The 17,234-nt window shown below is 40.8% G+C and overlaps 1 protein-coding gene across 2 annotated transcripts; it reads right to left on the bottom strand.

Moving 5' to 3' along the window:
- Positions 1-4,012: 4,012 nt before the first annotated feature.
- On the bottom strand, positions 4,013-16,279 carry NTPCR (nucleoside-triphosphatase, cancer-related). 2 transcript variants are annotated; one of them, XM_021527117.3, is made up of 5 exons: positions 16,196-16,279; positions 13,554-13,716; positions 12,369-12,471; positions 9,616-9,825; positions 4,013-5,284 (listed from the first exon to the last, which is right to left on the bottom strand). In XM_021527117.3, the coding sequence occupies exons 1-5, from the start codon at positions 16,227-16,229 to the stop codon at positions 5,216-5,218; spliced, it is 579 nt and encodes a 192-aa protein (XP_021382792.1). In that variant the 5' UTR covers positions 16,230-16,279; the 3' UTR covers positions 4,013-5,215. The 2 variants fall into 2 exon arrangements, with proteins under 2 accessions (XP_021382792.1, XP_021382793.1); XM_021527118.3 differs by lacking the exon at positions 9,616-9,825.
- Between the last annotated feature and the right edge of the window lie 955 nt (positions 16,280-17,234).

The raw sequence follows: 17,234 nt of genomic DNA, 5'->3' as shown, positions 1-17,234 counted from the left end.
TCCAGACTCCTGCTGCACAGGGTGGCTGCCAGAAAGGGCAGGTTCTAACGCCTTCGTGGAGTCAACAGCGAGCAAACACAGCAAAACAGGAGTCAAGGTAAGAGTCAAACATCAGTTCCTTTTTTGTAGCCATGTCTTACAGTTTTTTATTTTGTCTTAAAGTTGCTATTGTAGCATAGTGGGTTGAAAAAACCTGAGTGACCGCTAACAAGCACACATAACATATTAAGAATGAAAATGAGCACAAACTCTCCCATGTAACATTTCTCCATATTTTTGGAGATAGTCTGCTGTAACAGTAATATGACTACTGCTATATACATCAGTTTTAAATATGAGACATTTCCACAGAATAATCTGACATAATGGTTAGAAATGAAACCTGCAACTAGGCATGAGGTTGTATTGATTAAACACATCTTAGATGCCCCCATTTTTGCATGAGACAGAGATACACCCAGTGAACTCTGCTTGGGACAGAAGGTGCATTTAAGGGCTCCGATGCACACTAAGCTAATTAATAGGAACCTAACCTGTACACAAAGCCTTAATTTGGACATAAGCTGCTCCAAACAGCTCTGCATAACACCAAAAGGCGCCTGAGTCCTCAGCACCAGTGCCTACATGCACATGAAGGCTTTGAGTGACACCTTTACTCCTGAAAAACAGCTTGATATGTGAGGTGCCCCAGAGTTGCAAGATGGAAGTACACCATTTTTCGAGCAGGTTTCGGCCTTTAATGAAAAGCAAATGTGATTTTCATTGCTTTTATGTCATCTGTGACCCTGCTGATGGGTGCTGGACACTGTTAAAACTTGGCCCTAAACCTGCTCAGGCTTAACAGTTTGCCTACATGTCTCATGTCTTGCTACAGCTGTGATGCAGGAAGGATACTGCCACCACCATGTAAGGACCTTTTACCAAGAGTTCCATCAAGGTTTTTTGCATTAGGTGCTACACTTAATTTTTCCAGAGCTGCAGAGGCCACTTACCTCACTCAGCCAGTCCAGAATGTTTTTGTTTCTACAACATGAAAATAGTGATGTTCCCATCTTGTTAGCAAGCTGAATGCATCCTTTGAGGAAATCAAGTGCTCAATCCACAAGACCATTTGTACATGCCATTCTTTCATAGAATAGTCAGAAGGGATGAAGAGATGGAGGCCTTTTCTGCCGTCCCCCAGCTTAACCTCAGATAACATCACCAACCACTGCTGAAAAGAAACACTAAGAGTGATTTTATTCACACTGCCTCGGCAACCAAAGAGGAACATGAACAATACAACAGGTTGCAGGATGGAGGATAATGAGTTCATAGTAAAACAAACATAAATACAGTACTTCAGCCTTTGCACTGAGCATGGGATACTTACCTCCACATTTTGCATTCCTAAAATTTCCTTTCCCAAATAGACCCTTGTTTACATGATATAGTAAAAGCCAGTTGCTACACTTGTAATAGTGAAACCATGGCCTGAAGATCTGACAGAAAGACTTTCAGTAACTTTCTACAAAAGACAAACACAGGTTACTGAACTCCTCACATCCACCAGTAACTAGCAAGCCCCACCCTGACCTTCAGCCCAGCTGTTTCCCACCACAGCAAGCAAGTAGGAACCAGTGATGGACGTAGTCTGTAAAGTTCATTTCTGTTAGTCCAAAAATAAAATTCAGAGGTACTCGCTGTTCCCTCCATTTTGTAGTGTCATGCAACTACTCTGTGAGGAACTGAAGTCTTTGTTGCAAAGTCTCACCTCATTCCCATAGGCAGAAAATGTTGGGATTCACTTCACTGAAGACAAGTCTCAATGAAAAGGACTTACAGTGAATCTTCTTCCCTTGACATGATGCCTAGATAATATCTATGAATGACATTCTGAGACTATTAAGTTCTTAGGACTCTCTGTGATGTCATTTACAGCTTTTTATAAATACTGCTTATTAGAATAAGGCAAGAAATGTCACCTGCATTTCTCTCTAGCCCACCAACTGATAGCTCTTCTCTTACTGGAAAATTTAAGTTAAAGATTAGCTGAATTTTGTGCAGCTCATTATAGAATATTAGAAATACCATTGAGATTCTCCAGCATGTGATAATCATCTTCTCTTCAATGCATTTTTTTTAAATACCCAATTATTGCCATATTACATTACTCCCTGGATTAGGAGCTGGTACTTAATTACCATGTTTCACTAGTGCTTCTACATCCTTAAATCCGCAATGCAGACATATTACTTATAATTAACTTTGCAGTAGGTCCAGTATCAAAGATTCACCTCTCTCACTCAGTTTTACAAATCAAACATTGTCTAATGCTTGATAAATAATGCAGATCTTGTTTATTCCATGCTCTGTGCAATTTTATGCTGGAATTACAAGACTTGTGCCAAAGACATCCTTGATTCTCAGGCTCTGAGACAGTAATTGGTACCTCACATTCACCCCTTTTTTGCACCAAGTAAAACCTGCAGGTGCACTAATGTTGTCATCTGGAATCTAGCTGGTAAATCAGAGGTGCTTTTCACCAAATGTGTGCTATTAATAAAATTGGCCCATCGGGGGAATTTTGAATGCTCCATTTGCTGTTACAATGCTTTCAAGGCCTTCCAAGTATTTTACCAGTGCAAGACCAGACAACAAATTTTTACTTTTTAAGTAAACACAGGTTGTCACAAAAACTTACATGCAGTTGGAAATACAACTTTCTCACTCACTCAATGTATATTTGCAACAGGCAAATCGTATCTTCAGGACCATCTGAGATTTAAAGGCCAGACATGACTGTTAAGGTCATCTACATTCTCCTGCTGAACACAGATGACAGAATCTCTATTTCTCTTGAAAAGCACTCTAGCTCAGAGAGAAAAGGGGATTAAAAAAGGACAAAAAATTAATGACACTCACCAGTCTTGAGATAGGTAGCAAAAAACAAGAGACACTGATGCCATCATCAAAACTATGCATTAGTTTAAAAGGGCTGATATTTCACTCACAGTTCCAGAGAAGGAAAAATCCACCTGCATTTTCTAGTGACTGTCTAGCTTCAGTACAAAACCATGAGACAATGGGTTTAAAGTACTAGAGGCACTGATCAAAAGTTCCACAAACTTGTTGTAATTGTTGGGTTTTTTTTTTCTCTGCACTCTACTGAATTATGGGACTGCAGTAGGCATCATGGCACTACATGCAGGAAATATATCTACTTTTTTTAAAATGGGGAGTAAACACCACTTAAAGTGATCTCACAGCAATACTGGCTAAACCAGAATTCAGAAGACTGACTCCGAACAGAATTCCCCTCTTTGGCCTCTACCAGAGAAATGTCAAATTCCTCAATTTTTTATTTAGCTTTAAACATCACTTCTCATTTAAGACTCAACAGCAGCCCCACTAAAACTGTGCTAGATTTTGGAGAACTCTTTAATCATTGAAAGAACTATTCTTTTGCAGCATATTTTACAGCTTAAGAGACTTAACATTGAAACAGGAGAGCATCCAACACTTAGGTGCAGAGAGGTTTCTGTTCAAAAACCTATGGCACACAGCCCTGATAAACTTTACTTTGGTCCCAAGTCCTCCACATCTAAAAAGGTGTTTTGTCTGAGTAGAATGCCTGAAGTAATTAAGGGATTAGTGTGTCTTTAGAGCACAACCTTATTTTGCAAACACCAGCCAGGAGCTGTACACTGCCAAGTAGGAACCCTAAGAGGAGTTTTCTTTTTCCCCAAATGTGATGAAGACAGTAGTACCATCTAAATGGATTTGGGCAGACAGGTACACCTAACAAAGGAGTGAGGCAATGAGCCCATGGCATCCTTTAACATGGCATACACCTCCTACCACCTGTGGTGGTGCAATGCTTCTACCAGACGCTTGTTCTGCATACAGGAAAGAAAAAGAACATTCCCTCTATGCTCCTAGGTGTTTGCAGGGCATGTGTAAAAATACCTGTCCCCATCCAGCCCTATACAACTCCGGCTGTCAGTTTTACAGAAATAAATCAATAAAACGATACTTGAAGATGCCTTTAGTTTGTTCATTTTAACAGTCATTGAACTGAATGGAAAAAAAAAAGTTAAGAAACAACTGAATTTTTAACAACTTTCTTCAGCCAGAGATGACCATAAATTTTACAATGAGCAGTGTGCACCTGGGAGAGAATTATGTTTTCACAACATGCAAAACTGATTAACTGGCAGCACTTTTGTTGAACATTTTGAACATCTGCACTCCTCACAGGGAAACACATTGTCTAATACTCTCAAACACTACTTATTTTACCATTAAGCATGTACAGAATTGAATAAGGCAGAAAAACACAAACAAACATAAGTATCAATAAACATAACAGATTGTAAAATTAATATAGACAAATGCAGTATTAAGTCAATCATGACTTAACAAATGCAGCATGAAAAACATAAGATTTTATTAACTTCATGGACTCAAGGATTTTTATAGATATTTTTTGTAAGGGGGTGTGGGACAGAATTGCTACCAAAAAATTTAAAATTAATTCAAAATGCAGTCCTCTTATAAATTTGTGTCTGGGCCATGTAAGAGAGAGTGGATTTGGCTATTTTTCCTCCCAAAATTGAATTCTGTAAATGTCACTCATGACTACAGGAAGTTTTCCTGAAACTCTGGATAACCCTTTTTATACTGCAACTGCAGACAGGGCTGCCTGGGGGTAGGAGGAGAGAGCCCATCTGCTTATTCCCTCTACCTGCTCATTTGTCAGCACCCATGCTAAAACACACTTGAATACACCTAAGCTAGGTCACCAACAGCTATACTCCTACATAACCAGGCAGGACTCATCTACATTTTGGACAGGGTTCTGTTCTGTTGCACCAGGGCTTTGTTGCAGATATTGAATTGATCTGAACACACTCAGAAAGACTAAGATCTCCGACAGATTTTACAGCTAATTGTTTTCACATGAGGTAACTTGGATCACCTAACTTCCAAACACCCAGATTAGAACTGGATGTTAGATACACATCTGTTCAATTTTTTTAATTCAGTGAACTGAATAAATTACAATCCTGCTATCCCATTATAGAGAATTACCAGCTTTACCCTGCTTACCCTGGTGGCTCCAGTAAAGCCTCCAGGGGGCTAAAGCAGGAAGGACAGACTCCAAATCATCCACAAAATGTTGTAATGTTTTGTTGAAATGAAAGCTTTAGTGTTTAGAGGACAGAAAAGGTCTTCATTTTCTGCAGGACTCCACAGCTGCCAAGATGTCTTGCAAAATGCTGTTTCTGTTTTCCTTAGTAACCTAGAGAAAGAGAAATTAAAACTGATGTAATTTCATTAATAGCTTCTATACCAGTGTTTACTTCAAAAACAAATCAAAGCAAAAATTCAAATGCATTTCTTTTTCAGTGCAGGAATGTTGAGTGTCAAACACCTGCCTTCTTCTGCTACTGAGAACACAGTATGCTAAACCCACAAAAGCTGCAGTTGAATATTTAGTGATCTTTTGATTTAATTGCCTGTGGTATTTTGCAGTATTATTCAACGTTTGAGTAACTAACAAGAATCACTCAAAGAGCCAGCATGTATTTTTGTCATTACTAGAAATCCTTTTCAACTACCAAATTTAACTTTCCTAATATAAAGTGGAGTGCTTATGCCTTCACTACTTGAAAGGGGTGTATTTTTAAGATGACAGACCTAGTCAAAAACATCTGCAAAGAAAAAAAAAATTAAAACAGGCTTAGCAGTCTAACTCTGTACTCTGAGCAACCTTATTCGTACAGGAAAGAAACACCTTGGAAAATAAATAAAACTATTTGAGAAAGCTGGGGTGTTCTGTAGCACACCGAGATATGCCTTTGGCTGACCAGTCCATGGGAATGCTGGGCTTTAAGTCCAGCATATGTGAATACAGATGACTGTAAACTGCCAAGCAAGTGCTAGTGCTTGCTTGTCAGCTCAGCTCCCGGGGCACAGAGCTGGGGGCTGTGTGTGTGTAAATCCCTTCCTGACAGACTGGGTCCTGATCCAGAGCCCTGTGACCGACAGCGCCATACATTACTCATTCAAACAAAACCTGGGGAGGTGACTGGGGTTGTAAAGGGGTAACAAGCAACTGTGAAGCATCAGCAAAAGCTTCATTTTAAAAAGTCCAAGAAAATTTGCCCACTGTTCAGATCCCTGCAGAGAAGGCAGGAAGAAATCAGACAGACACATGAGCAGAAAAAATAAGTAAAAAAAAAGTAAGGGCATTCATACAAAGTTGTAGAAAAGTTGTTTGACAAGGAAAGAGACGCAACACCATGCACAGCATAAAACCAGCAAGGTATCTGCATTTAGGATGTGAGCACAAGAGTTTGTATCCCTTCCAGTACTACAGTCAATAATGAACAGGAGAAAGTATTACTATTATTATTGTTGTTGCTAAATAGGTGACAGTTCTGAGGAACTTGGCCCTAGGAGCTACCACTATTTACAGTCACTCACATCCTATCCAAATGCTGTAAACCAACACTGTAAAACCTACAGTGGTCTCACCTACCACTGAATTCAAGACAGCAGATCAACATGGGACTAATGAAAAAGTGACACTGAAAAAAAAAAAGAGGGGGTGGGGGGGAAGAGGGAAGAGTAATGAAAAGGAAGATCTGTCTGAAAATGTCACTGTTTTTACTGAGAGTCAGTCCAAGCTTTGTAAGAAAACCCCACAAAAACAAAGAGAGCAAGACAACAAAGAATGCTCTTCAGTAAGGCTATTGGGACCCCGAGGTAAACAATACACAGCACAGATGAGCCAAACTCTAAATCTCACAGCAAGTGTACTGATATCCTGACTTTCAAAGGACCTTCTGCACATATAATAGCTCTTCCCACTCCCTCCCAGCCAACAAAAACAATACTACATTTTATCTATCCTTTTTCCATACCTATATGCCAGAAGTCCAGTGAGAGCAGCAGAGAGAAAGTGCCAAGTGCTAGGAAATTTTCACAACTGTTTTACAAAGGCTGTTTGATAGATATAAGTCTCCTCTTAAGATCTGGAGACATTCTGTGCAGGCAGCTTTCCCAGAGAGAACAAATTTCCCAGTAACTGTACTGAATGTACAAACAGATGGGTATGTTTTTAGAAAGAAGTTGAAAATAACTGTAGATGCTGCTTATATTAAGCATTTATGTAATTTGGAGGAAATTGCCACCTAGACTCCAAGTAGGCAACTATAGAGGACAAAAGCTTTCTTCCTCTAAATGTTAAAAACACTGTCAAGGAAACCACTCATGTACAATCTGTTCAAATGGAACCTTTTTCTTCTCCCTATCCATTTCACTATTTTCTTTCTTAATAGGCATATGCAACCATACTTCACTAACAGGTTTCATGCAAGCAAAATTAATAGATGGGAAAATGGAAGAAAAATTAGTATCTGCCAGCTGCTGAGGATAACCTGATCCTATTCATGCCACCATGTCTACAAAACTACACAGACACAGGCAAAAAGAGCCTCTGTAGTTTCACTGGAAAGTTTAGTTCTCAGCAAACTGGAACTGGGTAACAATAGAAACAAATGTGTTAAATATCAGGGCTCCTATCGTTAAGTGCCCTAAACATAATAAATTAAACATTTGGGACCAAATGCTGAATTGCTTTTAGGGCATCTGGGTCTACTTACACCAACAAAATATGCTTTCAAGACAGAAGGGACTGTAAAACACCAAACAGCTTTCTCTCATCAGAACTGTCCTTGTGACACTAGGAGCAGGATGAAAAAACTGAGATGAGCTATTTGAAAGCAGCCTAACTCCATATTAAGTGACAAAGCAGGCAGATTGTTTTTGCAAGTTAGCCACCTACTTCTGTACACTTCCAGGCACCATCCAAGTTAGTAAGAAATACTGACTATGAGCTATTTAGACACTCCAGGTTTCCCCATGCCACTGCCCTTGAAGAAAACAGATGGTGGTCCAGTATCCACTTCAGCTACTAGCACCTCTGACCCTCCATGGGCAGGTTCTGCTCCTATTCATGCACACATTTGAACCAGCTGGGAAAGAGCATGTAGTGTGTCACTGGAGCAAGAGAGACAGATGCTCTCCTGCACAAGACTTCAGCTTAGCAGGTCTGTGACACCTGGGAATGACTAAAGTCTGTCACACATTTCACTTCTATGTTTTTGGTTAATGGATACACCAAAGATGTCTATTTAATTAAAGACACCTGCATGTCCTAATCTCAGCAGCATGATGGGTCATTGTTTTAGTAAAGATCTTTTAGCTAGATAAAACACTACTCCATTGAAATTTACAGAAAGACTTTTGCTGACTGGAGTCAGTACTTGAGAGAAAGATTTATCCGCAGACTGATGCAGCTGAAAAGCCAGGGCTGAGTAGCCCATGCCCTCTGAATATCACTTGATAAAAAAAAAAAAGACAGTAGAAGCCTCAAATGCTTCCTTGAAAAGCCAAATGCTGTCTTCTAGCCCCTTTTCCTCTCATGAGAGGAGTGAATGTATGCACCATGTCCTGCCATGACTGCAGCCTAAGCACTGAATGACTGGTACTTTCAGCAAGGCTTCTCCATCTTCTCTTCCCCAGTCCTACCCCTGTAAAGCTGCTCATATAAAATTCTTTTTTTTGTGCATTTCTGTTCAACAGCCTGACTACAAACACACATCAGCTCAGCAGTGGAAAAACCTGGGGGTTTATCTCTGAAAGGAATGAAGGGAGTTGAATGCTTATCCAAGGAAAGGAACAATTTTTCATCTTTGCTCCTACAGTTGCTTTAGCATTTAATTAAATCAGAAACTTTATAAAGCATTTATAAAACCAGAAACTGAAGATGACAATGGGACCCTCAATTAAAGCTGAGGAACTTTGAGCACTGCAAGTTTTTAAGCCAGCTTTGAATAGGAAACAACATAAATCAAAGGAGTGAGAGGTGCCTTTGTTTTTGTGAAGCATCGAGGACACTTACTGATGTTAAGGAAACCTCACACATGCACTCCTAGGAACAGGCTAAGTTTTGCTGTGGTAGATTTTTGAGATTTGCACTGTAACTGATCAGAAATGTACTCTGAGGCCCTAATATTCTGAAAATTATGCCTGTAAAAGTAGCATAATGAATTCCAAAATTGGTTCACTGACTCCAGAGAAAGTACACTCCATTTACAACTGTCTTTCTGCTACAATCATTCCTGCAAAATCCACTGCTACTTTTTTCCTTTTATTTTTTCCTTGAATATGACTACTGGTAATATTTCTGCAAGCCAGTCTGGAAAAAAAAAAAGAAAAGCTTAAAACTCTGACTGTACTTTAGAAGATTTAACTCTTAGGAATAATGAATACCTATACAGTAATAATATTGCAGCAAAGAAACCTTTTAAAACAACTATAGCATTACTTCTGCAGCCCCTCACAAGCAAAGCCAGCTGTGTGAGACGGCTACAGTTAGTGCCAAATGGGATTTTTTTTAATAAGGTGAACACCTGCCCATTAAGAATAAAATGGAAACTAAAAAACTTATTTCATGCAAGCTACCTACAGCTATCAATTGGCAGTAACCATTTTTAAATAGAGCCAAATATAAAACAGTAACCTGGAACAGAAAGCTCTTTAAGGATATTAAATATTACTCACATTGAACACTTTAACATCTTTTCTACTTCTTATTTCTTCAACAAGATCTAGTGGCTTTCCCTTAGGTATTGGAATAGTTCCAAGCACCACAGTCCCCGAGCCAGCCAGCGTTTGACGAACAGCTTGAATAAAAGCCTGGCTGAAGAGCTCCATTTTACCAATCTCATCTATGACACAAATTCTTTTCTCTGTGTCACCACCATGGTTTACCTGTGGAAAAGTGCATCTGTAAACAGCAAGACTTAGAACAAGTAACAGACATAATCTCTATGCTGACAAAACAAATACCTCCAAAAGAAACAAATTCAACTGTAATACTGGGGAAAGCAGGAAGTCAAAGCTACTGCTGGTAAATGACAGACTTATAAATCTGTAGTTTCTTTTTTAGGACAGATTTTTGAAAGGATGGAAACAACCATACAGTATAAATACCAATAGGAAATATCCTTAACATCAGCTTTTCTTTAAAGCAGAATTCTCACAATGGTCTCGTATGAGCTACCTGATATTAAGAACTGCATTTTGCCTATAAGCAGCTCTCAATCATTCTGAGGGTCAGCAATTTTAAAAAACTTTACTCTTCACACTGAATAATGCATGTAGTCATTACATTTGATTATGTGATCAGTAGTCACACAAAACAGATATCCAAAAAGAAGGCTTCCATTAAATCTAGATTTGGAAGTTTCTCCTCTTGTAGTTGGGATGATGGAGCATCTCAACTCAGAGCTACTGGCTGTCTTCAAAGCTGTCTGGATAATAACCAAGCCATTTGCAAGCATCTCTCACATTAGAAAGATACATATTGAGATATACCTTATTCTGTAGTCCTAGCCACTGGATAGTAGGAAAGAAACAGTTAGCCACATTTGAGGCTTCTTTGTTTTTTCCATGAAGTGAATGCTGTGCCAAACAGTACCATGCTGCAGGTGGTTGGAGCAGCAGCGAAATCCAGGAGAAAACAATGGTGATTGCTATTGAGGGAAAGGAAGCTCACACAGCAGAGGAACTCTTCAACTGCACTGCCTACCCTACTTCGGTAAAAGTGACTGAGAACTGTATTCCATTATTTGGAGAAGTATAGATAAAATCAAATAAATTCAAAACCATTATAGATCCATGAATATGTACCAATACAAACCATATAGTACAGAAACTAAAAAAAAAAAAAAAAAAAAAAAAGATCGAAACATATCCCCTTGTGAAGGCAAAGTACTTGCTTCTGGGAAAGTGAAAGAACTGTATAACATGCATCCTAAAACCCTTTCAAGCTAAGTCCCTATTGAGTAGCTGTTTTATCTAAAAATCCTTTCATAGATCAGTAAGCCAAAAAGCCAATACTAGTCACTAGGTCACATCTTGAGGAAGAGAGTATTTTGCTTTGAAAAAAACTATCCACCCTGCCTGATAAAAGTTTGCAGAACCAGAGAAATCTTCCACTGCAGGATCTAGCCCATTGTCATTAGAGTGAAAAAAGCCTTAAGAGTTGAATCTGTCCTCAAGTATAAATGGGCATGTGTCCATGCTGTGCTGCTCTCTCATCAAACCTCTGATGCTCTCTCAACATACCTCTGATGCTCCTACCCTCATTCTTTATTTGTCTCTCCTTGTTTCAGTTCTCTTATATTCCATATTGGACCATCTTATAGTTGCAGAAAGCTACATAAGTAATGGAAAAAATTCAACACTGCTAACACTTTTCTAGGAAGATCTCTCCTGGATTTCAGTGGTAAAAGGATTTCAAGTACAGCACTGGCCTAATGAAGTATTTTTAAATAAACTATCTTTCTATTTACTAACATTGTAAATATGGTTACAGTGAAATTTTACATATAAAATTTGTCCCTTTTTTTATTACCTTCCTTCTCCCTTGCCCCAACATCCTTGCTTTCCTACTCTCAGATTTCAATGTTCTTTGACAAAAACAAGAATCAGATCCTCAATCTTATTTTTGCTCCTTGGACCTCTTTGGGCTTTTTAAGTTCACCAAAAAACTCGTACTTCCTTGTCCCCTTGAGCCTTGGCAGTGTAGAAAAATCACAACAGGATTTTTTTTAGTAGTACCGTTCAGCAGCTGCTGCACACTGTTTGTGGTATGCCAATGCTGAAATCAAATCTGTTCTTGCTGAATTTTGGAGAGGGGAAAGGTTGGGGTGAGAGAGAGGAAGGAGAAGAAAAAAAGCAGATACAGAATATTAGCAAAAGGATAGTGTGGGAAGTCTTGACACAGCCAGAGCACTCCCTGTGCAGCAGGCTAAATCCCAAATAATCAGGGTGGTATTATCACTCTGCAGGTACACAATGGTAATCAAAAATACTTACTGGATTCAAGAAACAAATGCTTCTCCTCTCAGAAGACAGGAATCAGAGGAAGGGGGGGGGGGGGGAAAAGTCTGTAAAGAAGAGCAGCAGCAAAAGCTTTTTTCTTCACTCATCCAGTTCTCTGTGGTAAGCCATTTGTGCATTTTGTTTGCTTTCCAGTATGAGACAGAGACATTGGAAGAAATTTCCCAACTGCTGCCTCTTCAGGAGGTCCTCCTCACAGGACTGCAATCTCTCCAACATGACAACAATGACAAGAGAACAAGCCAATTTGCCCCTCCAGCCTCCTGACCCTGACTTACATCAGAACTAGCAATAACCAAGAAACAGGCCATTAATTAGTATCAAAAACTAGCTGTGTAAAAGGGCCTTCCAATAACACGAACTATCATAAAGCATACATTTATCAGCAGCTTTCATAGAATACTCACATTTCTCAGCATAGGTAGAACCAACTGCTCAAATGAAACAAGGTCTACAACATATTGTCCAACCCGGTATTCACGTCTTGAAGCAGAAGAATCAGAACTGGGACTGAAAAAGAGATACACATGTCCCTCAAAGTACTGAGCTTAGTGAGAATTCACTGCAATAATTTCAAATTAATTGATAAGAAGTTATCCAAATAAATCAAATCCCCTTAATTCTTCCTAAGAAGGAAAGAAATTCTAAACCATGCAGTAAATCATACTGCAGATAGCTTGCTGTCAGAAAATAAATATACCATATGCATCCTTCACAACTATGCAAGCTCAAATTTAAACAGCGAATAGAGGACAATGGCATTTAAAAGTCAGCATGTATATTTACAATGAAATCAAAATTCATGTCTGCAGTTTAGATCTTTGAATTTTGTTATGTGACACTACAGAAAGTATCACAGCAGTATCATCTCATTATGGGCTGCAAAACCCTTAATCTTGGAAAAATACTCACTTTGCATGTGCTGTACTACACTGTGCTAGGTGCACCTTTGTTATTAGCAGAGTGCAAATTATTTTCACATCAACTCTGTGTGAATGAGATGCTAAGGTCACACTGGACATAGACCAAGTTTTGCACTAAGTATAGAAATCTGACTCTAGTGAATCAGGAGAGAGTGTGAGGCTCTCTGCACTTCAGAGGCCCCCTGTGGGGCTCTGAAACCCTTTTTTTTCTTAAAATTCAGACGAGTTTTGTGGACAAGTCAAATGTTCTTTAAAACAATGCTATATGCAATTTCCCTTTTAATTTTCCACTTCTGTCTCCATAAATCAGCTAGTGGACGCACAAAAATTTTTCTCCCTGCCCACAGCAAGCTACTTAACTGCATCCCAAACAGACTTAGCCTCACAGTAAAAGGCTCAGCAATGTTTCCTCTATCTGATGTAAAATTGCCAGTAAGGGAGAACACCTCTGCCCAGCACATTTTCAATACTTCACTGTGCAACAGACACTGCCTACATATACAATATAGGTATCAGCTAGGACACAAAAACCAAACAAAGAACTTGACCTGGAAAGCCATGTGTGCTGGAAATCACCTTCTGGAGGTGCATTTAACATGTACCACGTCCAAAGGACTGAAGTAGACACATAAAACAATAAGCTGCTTACAGTTATTAAAACTTCGGTACCTGACTCTAGATAAAGGTCCTCGGTTTCCAGACAGAGTGACAACATCAAATCCTGTTCTCCTGCCACCTTCTCTAACTTCCTGTGTGTAAAATCCATCAATGGCAACACCTGAAGATTTTAGAGCCTGAGTGACTTTCTGGATCAAAGTAGTTTTTCCAACCCCTAAAAATAAAGAATGGAAAAAAAGCACACAGCATTAATCTTCTGCACTAAAAGCCCATTTTTTAAAATGCCATAGTAATGATTCAGTTCAGCAGGAACATTGATTACTTTTGAAGGTTGCAAATTACTTTTTCTACATGGTAGGAAAGAACAGAAGTATCTTTTAACATTCATGCTGCACTGACGCTGTAAAGCTTCACGACAGAATGGCACAAATATTCCAGGCTACCAATGCATTTGTTAGCTTAGATGATGCATGAGCAGGCCACAAAACTTACCACAAGGCAGGTGGCACAAAACTGATATCCAAGCTTACTGGAAGACTGACTGATAAATCTCCCTTTCTACCACTGATATTCACTACTTTTAAGATCAGAGCTAAGTTCACCCCCTTTTTAGATCAAAAGCTGACTGCTATTACCAGATGCTTCTTCCACTGATGTCTTAGAAATCAGAAGCACTTAATGTCCCTGAGATACCAGGTCCTTATGAAGTCCCAACAACAGAAAAATGTTTCTTCTGGTAACTGAATCAAGAGACATTCTGACTAGATACAAAGAAAAGCTTGTTCATAGTGAGGCAAATGAAGCCATGAATTAGGTTGCCCAGAGAGGCTGTGCAATCTTCACATACTTTTAATGTTTTCAAGACATGACTGGATAAAACCTGAAGCAACCTGGTTGGGCCTGATAGGTGCTTCTCCTTTAAACTTCCTTAAGTCCCTTTTTACATTAATTATCTTCTGACGCTACAATTTCATCTTCTTACCCTAAGACAGGTCCTTACAACTCTCACCACCTGATATCTCCTTGCACAGTGTGATGCACCTTTTACAATGTGAACACTGGCCATGCTCCAGATATCCTTTCAGTTTTTCTCCTCTGCCACTGTACAAGTACATCCCTCAATGATCTCCTTTTAAACTCACCTTTATTGCCTCTCACAAAATTTACTGCTATCACTTCATTTTTAACCACTGCTTAAAAAAAATTCAGATGATAGAAAATAATCCTCCAGAATAAACCTTCAAATTCCTGGAGACAAGGAACACGGACCAAACATGAGATGCCTAAAGATGACAACAGAAATAATTTCAACATGCACACACATTCATAGGAACTGCTTTCCTATCAATACCAGTGACAAAATATTCTGTGGCTTCAAAGGCATCTAGGCAAATGCTTAAACAGACTTTTCAAATTTGAAAAAGAGGGCTTCCTGGCAGCTGAACAACAAAAAAGTGACAAATGTAGCACCCTCAGTTATCTAGTATCTTTTCAAGGCCTTGTCTCTTGTAAGTGAATTTATACTAAGTATAAATTCTTATTCTTCTTAACAATTTTTTTCAAGGCCTTGTCTCTTGTAAGCGAATTTTGCTAAGTGAATTTGCTATCTCTAATTTTTTTACTTTCATATAGTAAACTGCCAAGCAAGCTAGAGTAATTCAAACTAAGTTTAAAGAAGTTTGAAGTTAGGCATTTAGCCAATCAAAACAGTACATCCAATTTCAGGATTTCAGGTAAATGAAAAGAGACAAGACCTAAGCAGCCCTAACCTCTGCATCTCCTGAAAGGCTGTCTTTATTCAAATGGTTGGAAAACCAGAAGTGGGTGGAATGTGTTCGCATATCAGACCAACAGCAGCATTTTAAATTAATTCCAGTCAAGACAGGCATCTGTAAGATGCTCATAAAGAAGGAGAAATAGGCCCACTGCTTTATTCCCACAGCACAAAGGAAAGTTCTGCAATCATAATAACAGGTTAATTTCTTATCAACTGTAGAGTTTGACCCTCATACTATGTCCCACTCAGCCTCCACAATAATCAGATTCCCTTACCATGACAAACTACTTCACTGCTTCAATCAAGGCCTGCCCATCCAGGACACCAGTTATTACCTACACCTGCACTTCACTGAGGTTGGAAGTGCTATATCACTACAATTAAGTTACAGGAAAGATGAGCTCTCAGAAATTATTAATCGCTGCAGTTTATATTGAAGCAGGATTAGTTGTCCAGGATGTGTGTTTTTTTTCCCCCCAACACTTAACTCCAGGGCAAAGCCAAGGACAAAGCAGCAGTGCCTGGAAAAGTGCATGTCTCGGAGGAGTGGATGGAGAAGTAAAGTGGCACTTCATTAGGAAGAAACTAATTAGTGCAACAGCCCTGACCTGGGGGGTGGGGGCCGGGGGGGGCTCCGGGCCCGCGGAACCTCGGGCAGAGCCGGGCCCAGCTGCAGCTGGAGGCGCTCCCGGGGCTTCCTCGGAGCGCGGCCCGGCAGCAGCTGCGTCCCCCGGCTCTGAGCGCCCCAGAGGCCCGCCGGCACCGCCGAGCGCCGCGCCGCGCCGGGCCGGGCCGGGCCAGGCCGGGCGGGGCTGAGCCAGGCCGGGCCGAGCCAGGCCGGGCCGTATCCCACGGCAGCCCACAGGCCGCACCGCCGCCCCTGCCCGGCTGCCCGGGCTCCTCCCGCCCCCATTACCTGGGGGTCCCGTGAGAAACACGTGCTTGGACATGACGCGCTCCGCACTCCGCCCTCACCCCCGCCCGGCCCAGCGCCCCGCCCCCAGCCCGGCCCGGCCCCGCTCCGCCCCGCTCCGCCCCGGGAGGGCGGTGCCCGAGCCTCGGGCACGACGGGCCCTACCCGGCTGAGGCCGCCTCGCAGGCGGGGCCCGGCAGCGGCTGCTGCCGTGGGGTATCGAGACGCTGGTCGCGAGTAAAGGTTAGGGAGCAGGGGAAAAAAGGCAATTAGTTTGCTACTAGAGGGCCAGCGTCTTCTTTATCCAGGTTTCACATGTCTGAGTATTTTAGTACAATAATAGAATGTTAAGGTATGGGAATAGACCTTAAAGATCAGTCCCATGGGCAGGGACAGGGGCATGGGGCAGAGGCACCTCCCACTAGACCAGGTTGTTCAAGGCCTCATCCAGCGCAGCCTTGAGCGCTGCCAGGGTTGGGGCATCCACAGCCACCCTGGGTAACCTGTCCAGTGCCTCACCACCCTCATAGTGAAAAAAGTATTTTTAATATCTAATGTAAATTTTCCCTCGTTGTACCCAATGCTGCTTGTCCTATCACTATGTTGCTGACAAAGAGTCCCTCTCTGGCATCACTGTGTGCCCCTTCAGATTCTGGAAGGTTGCTGCACGTCTCCACACAACCTTCTCCAAGCTGAACAGACAACTTTTGCAGCCTGCCTTGGTAGGGAAGGTGTTCCAGTCATCTTAACAACTTTGTGGCCTGTTCTGGACTTGCTCCATTACTTCTGTGTTCTTCTTATGGTGGGGACACCAGAACTGTACCAGAGGAGACCCCTCCAGAGGGAGTCTCACAAATGCAGAGATATAATTTACCTGTTTCAAATAAACAATGTGCTCCAGCACATTGTGTGTAGCAAACCAGCAAATTAAAAGATGAATGGTTTGTCTGATACCTCGATGCAGACAGCAAATGTAACTAGGGGGGTTGGTATACAACCAGGGGATTGTTAACAAAACTAAACAAATTGAGAAGGTCTGGCA

This window comes from Lonchura striata, chromosome 3, assembly GCF_046129695.1.
Source record: "Lonchura striata isolate bLonStr1 chromosome 3, bLonStr1.mat, whole genome shotgun sequence".
NCBI lineage: Eukaryota > Metazoa > Chordata > Aves > Passeriformes > Estrildidae > Lonchura > Lonchura striata.
This window is presented reverse-complemented; position numbering and strand designations above follow the sequence as displayed.

Coding starts and splice junctions, on each gene's coding strand:
- NTPCR (XM_021527117.3), bottom strand. CDS start 16,229: ATGTCCAAGCACGTGTTTCTCACGGGACCCCCAG. Junction 12,472..13,553: donor GGACCTTTATCTAGAGTCAG/GTACCGAAGTTT, acceptor TCTCTTTTTCAG/TCCCAGTTCTGATTCTTCTG. Junction 5,285..9,615: donor AAGATGTTAAAGTGTTCAAT/GTGAGTAATATT, acceptor CTCTTTCTCTAG/GTTACTAAGGAAAACAGAAA.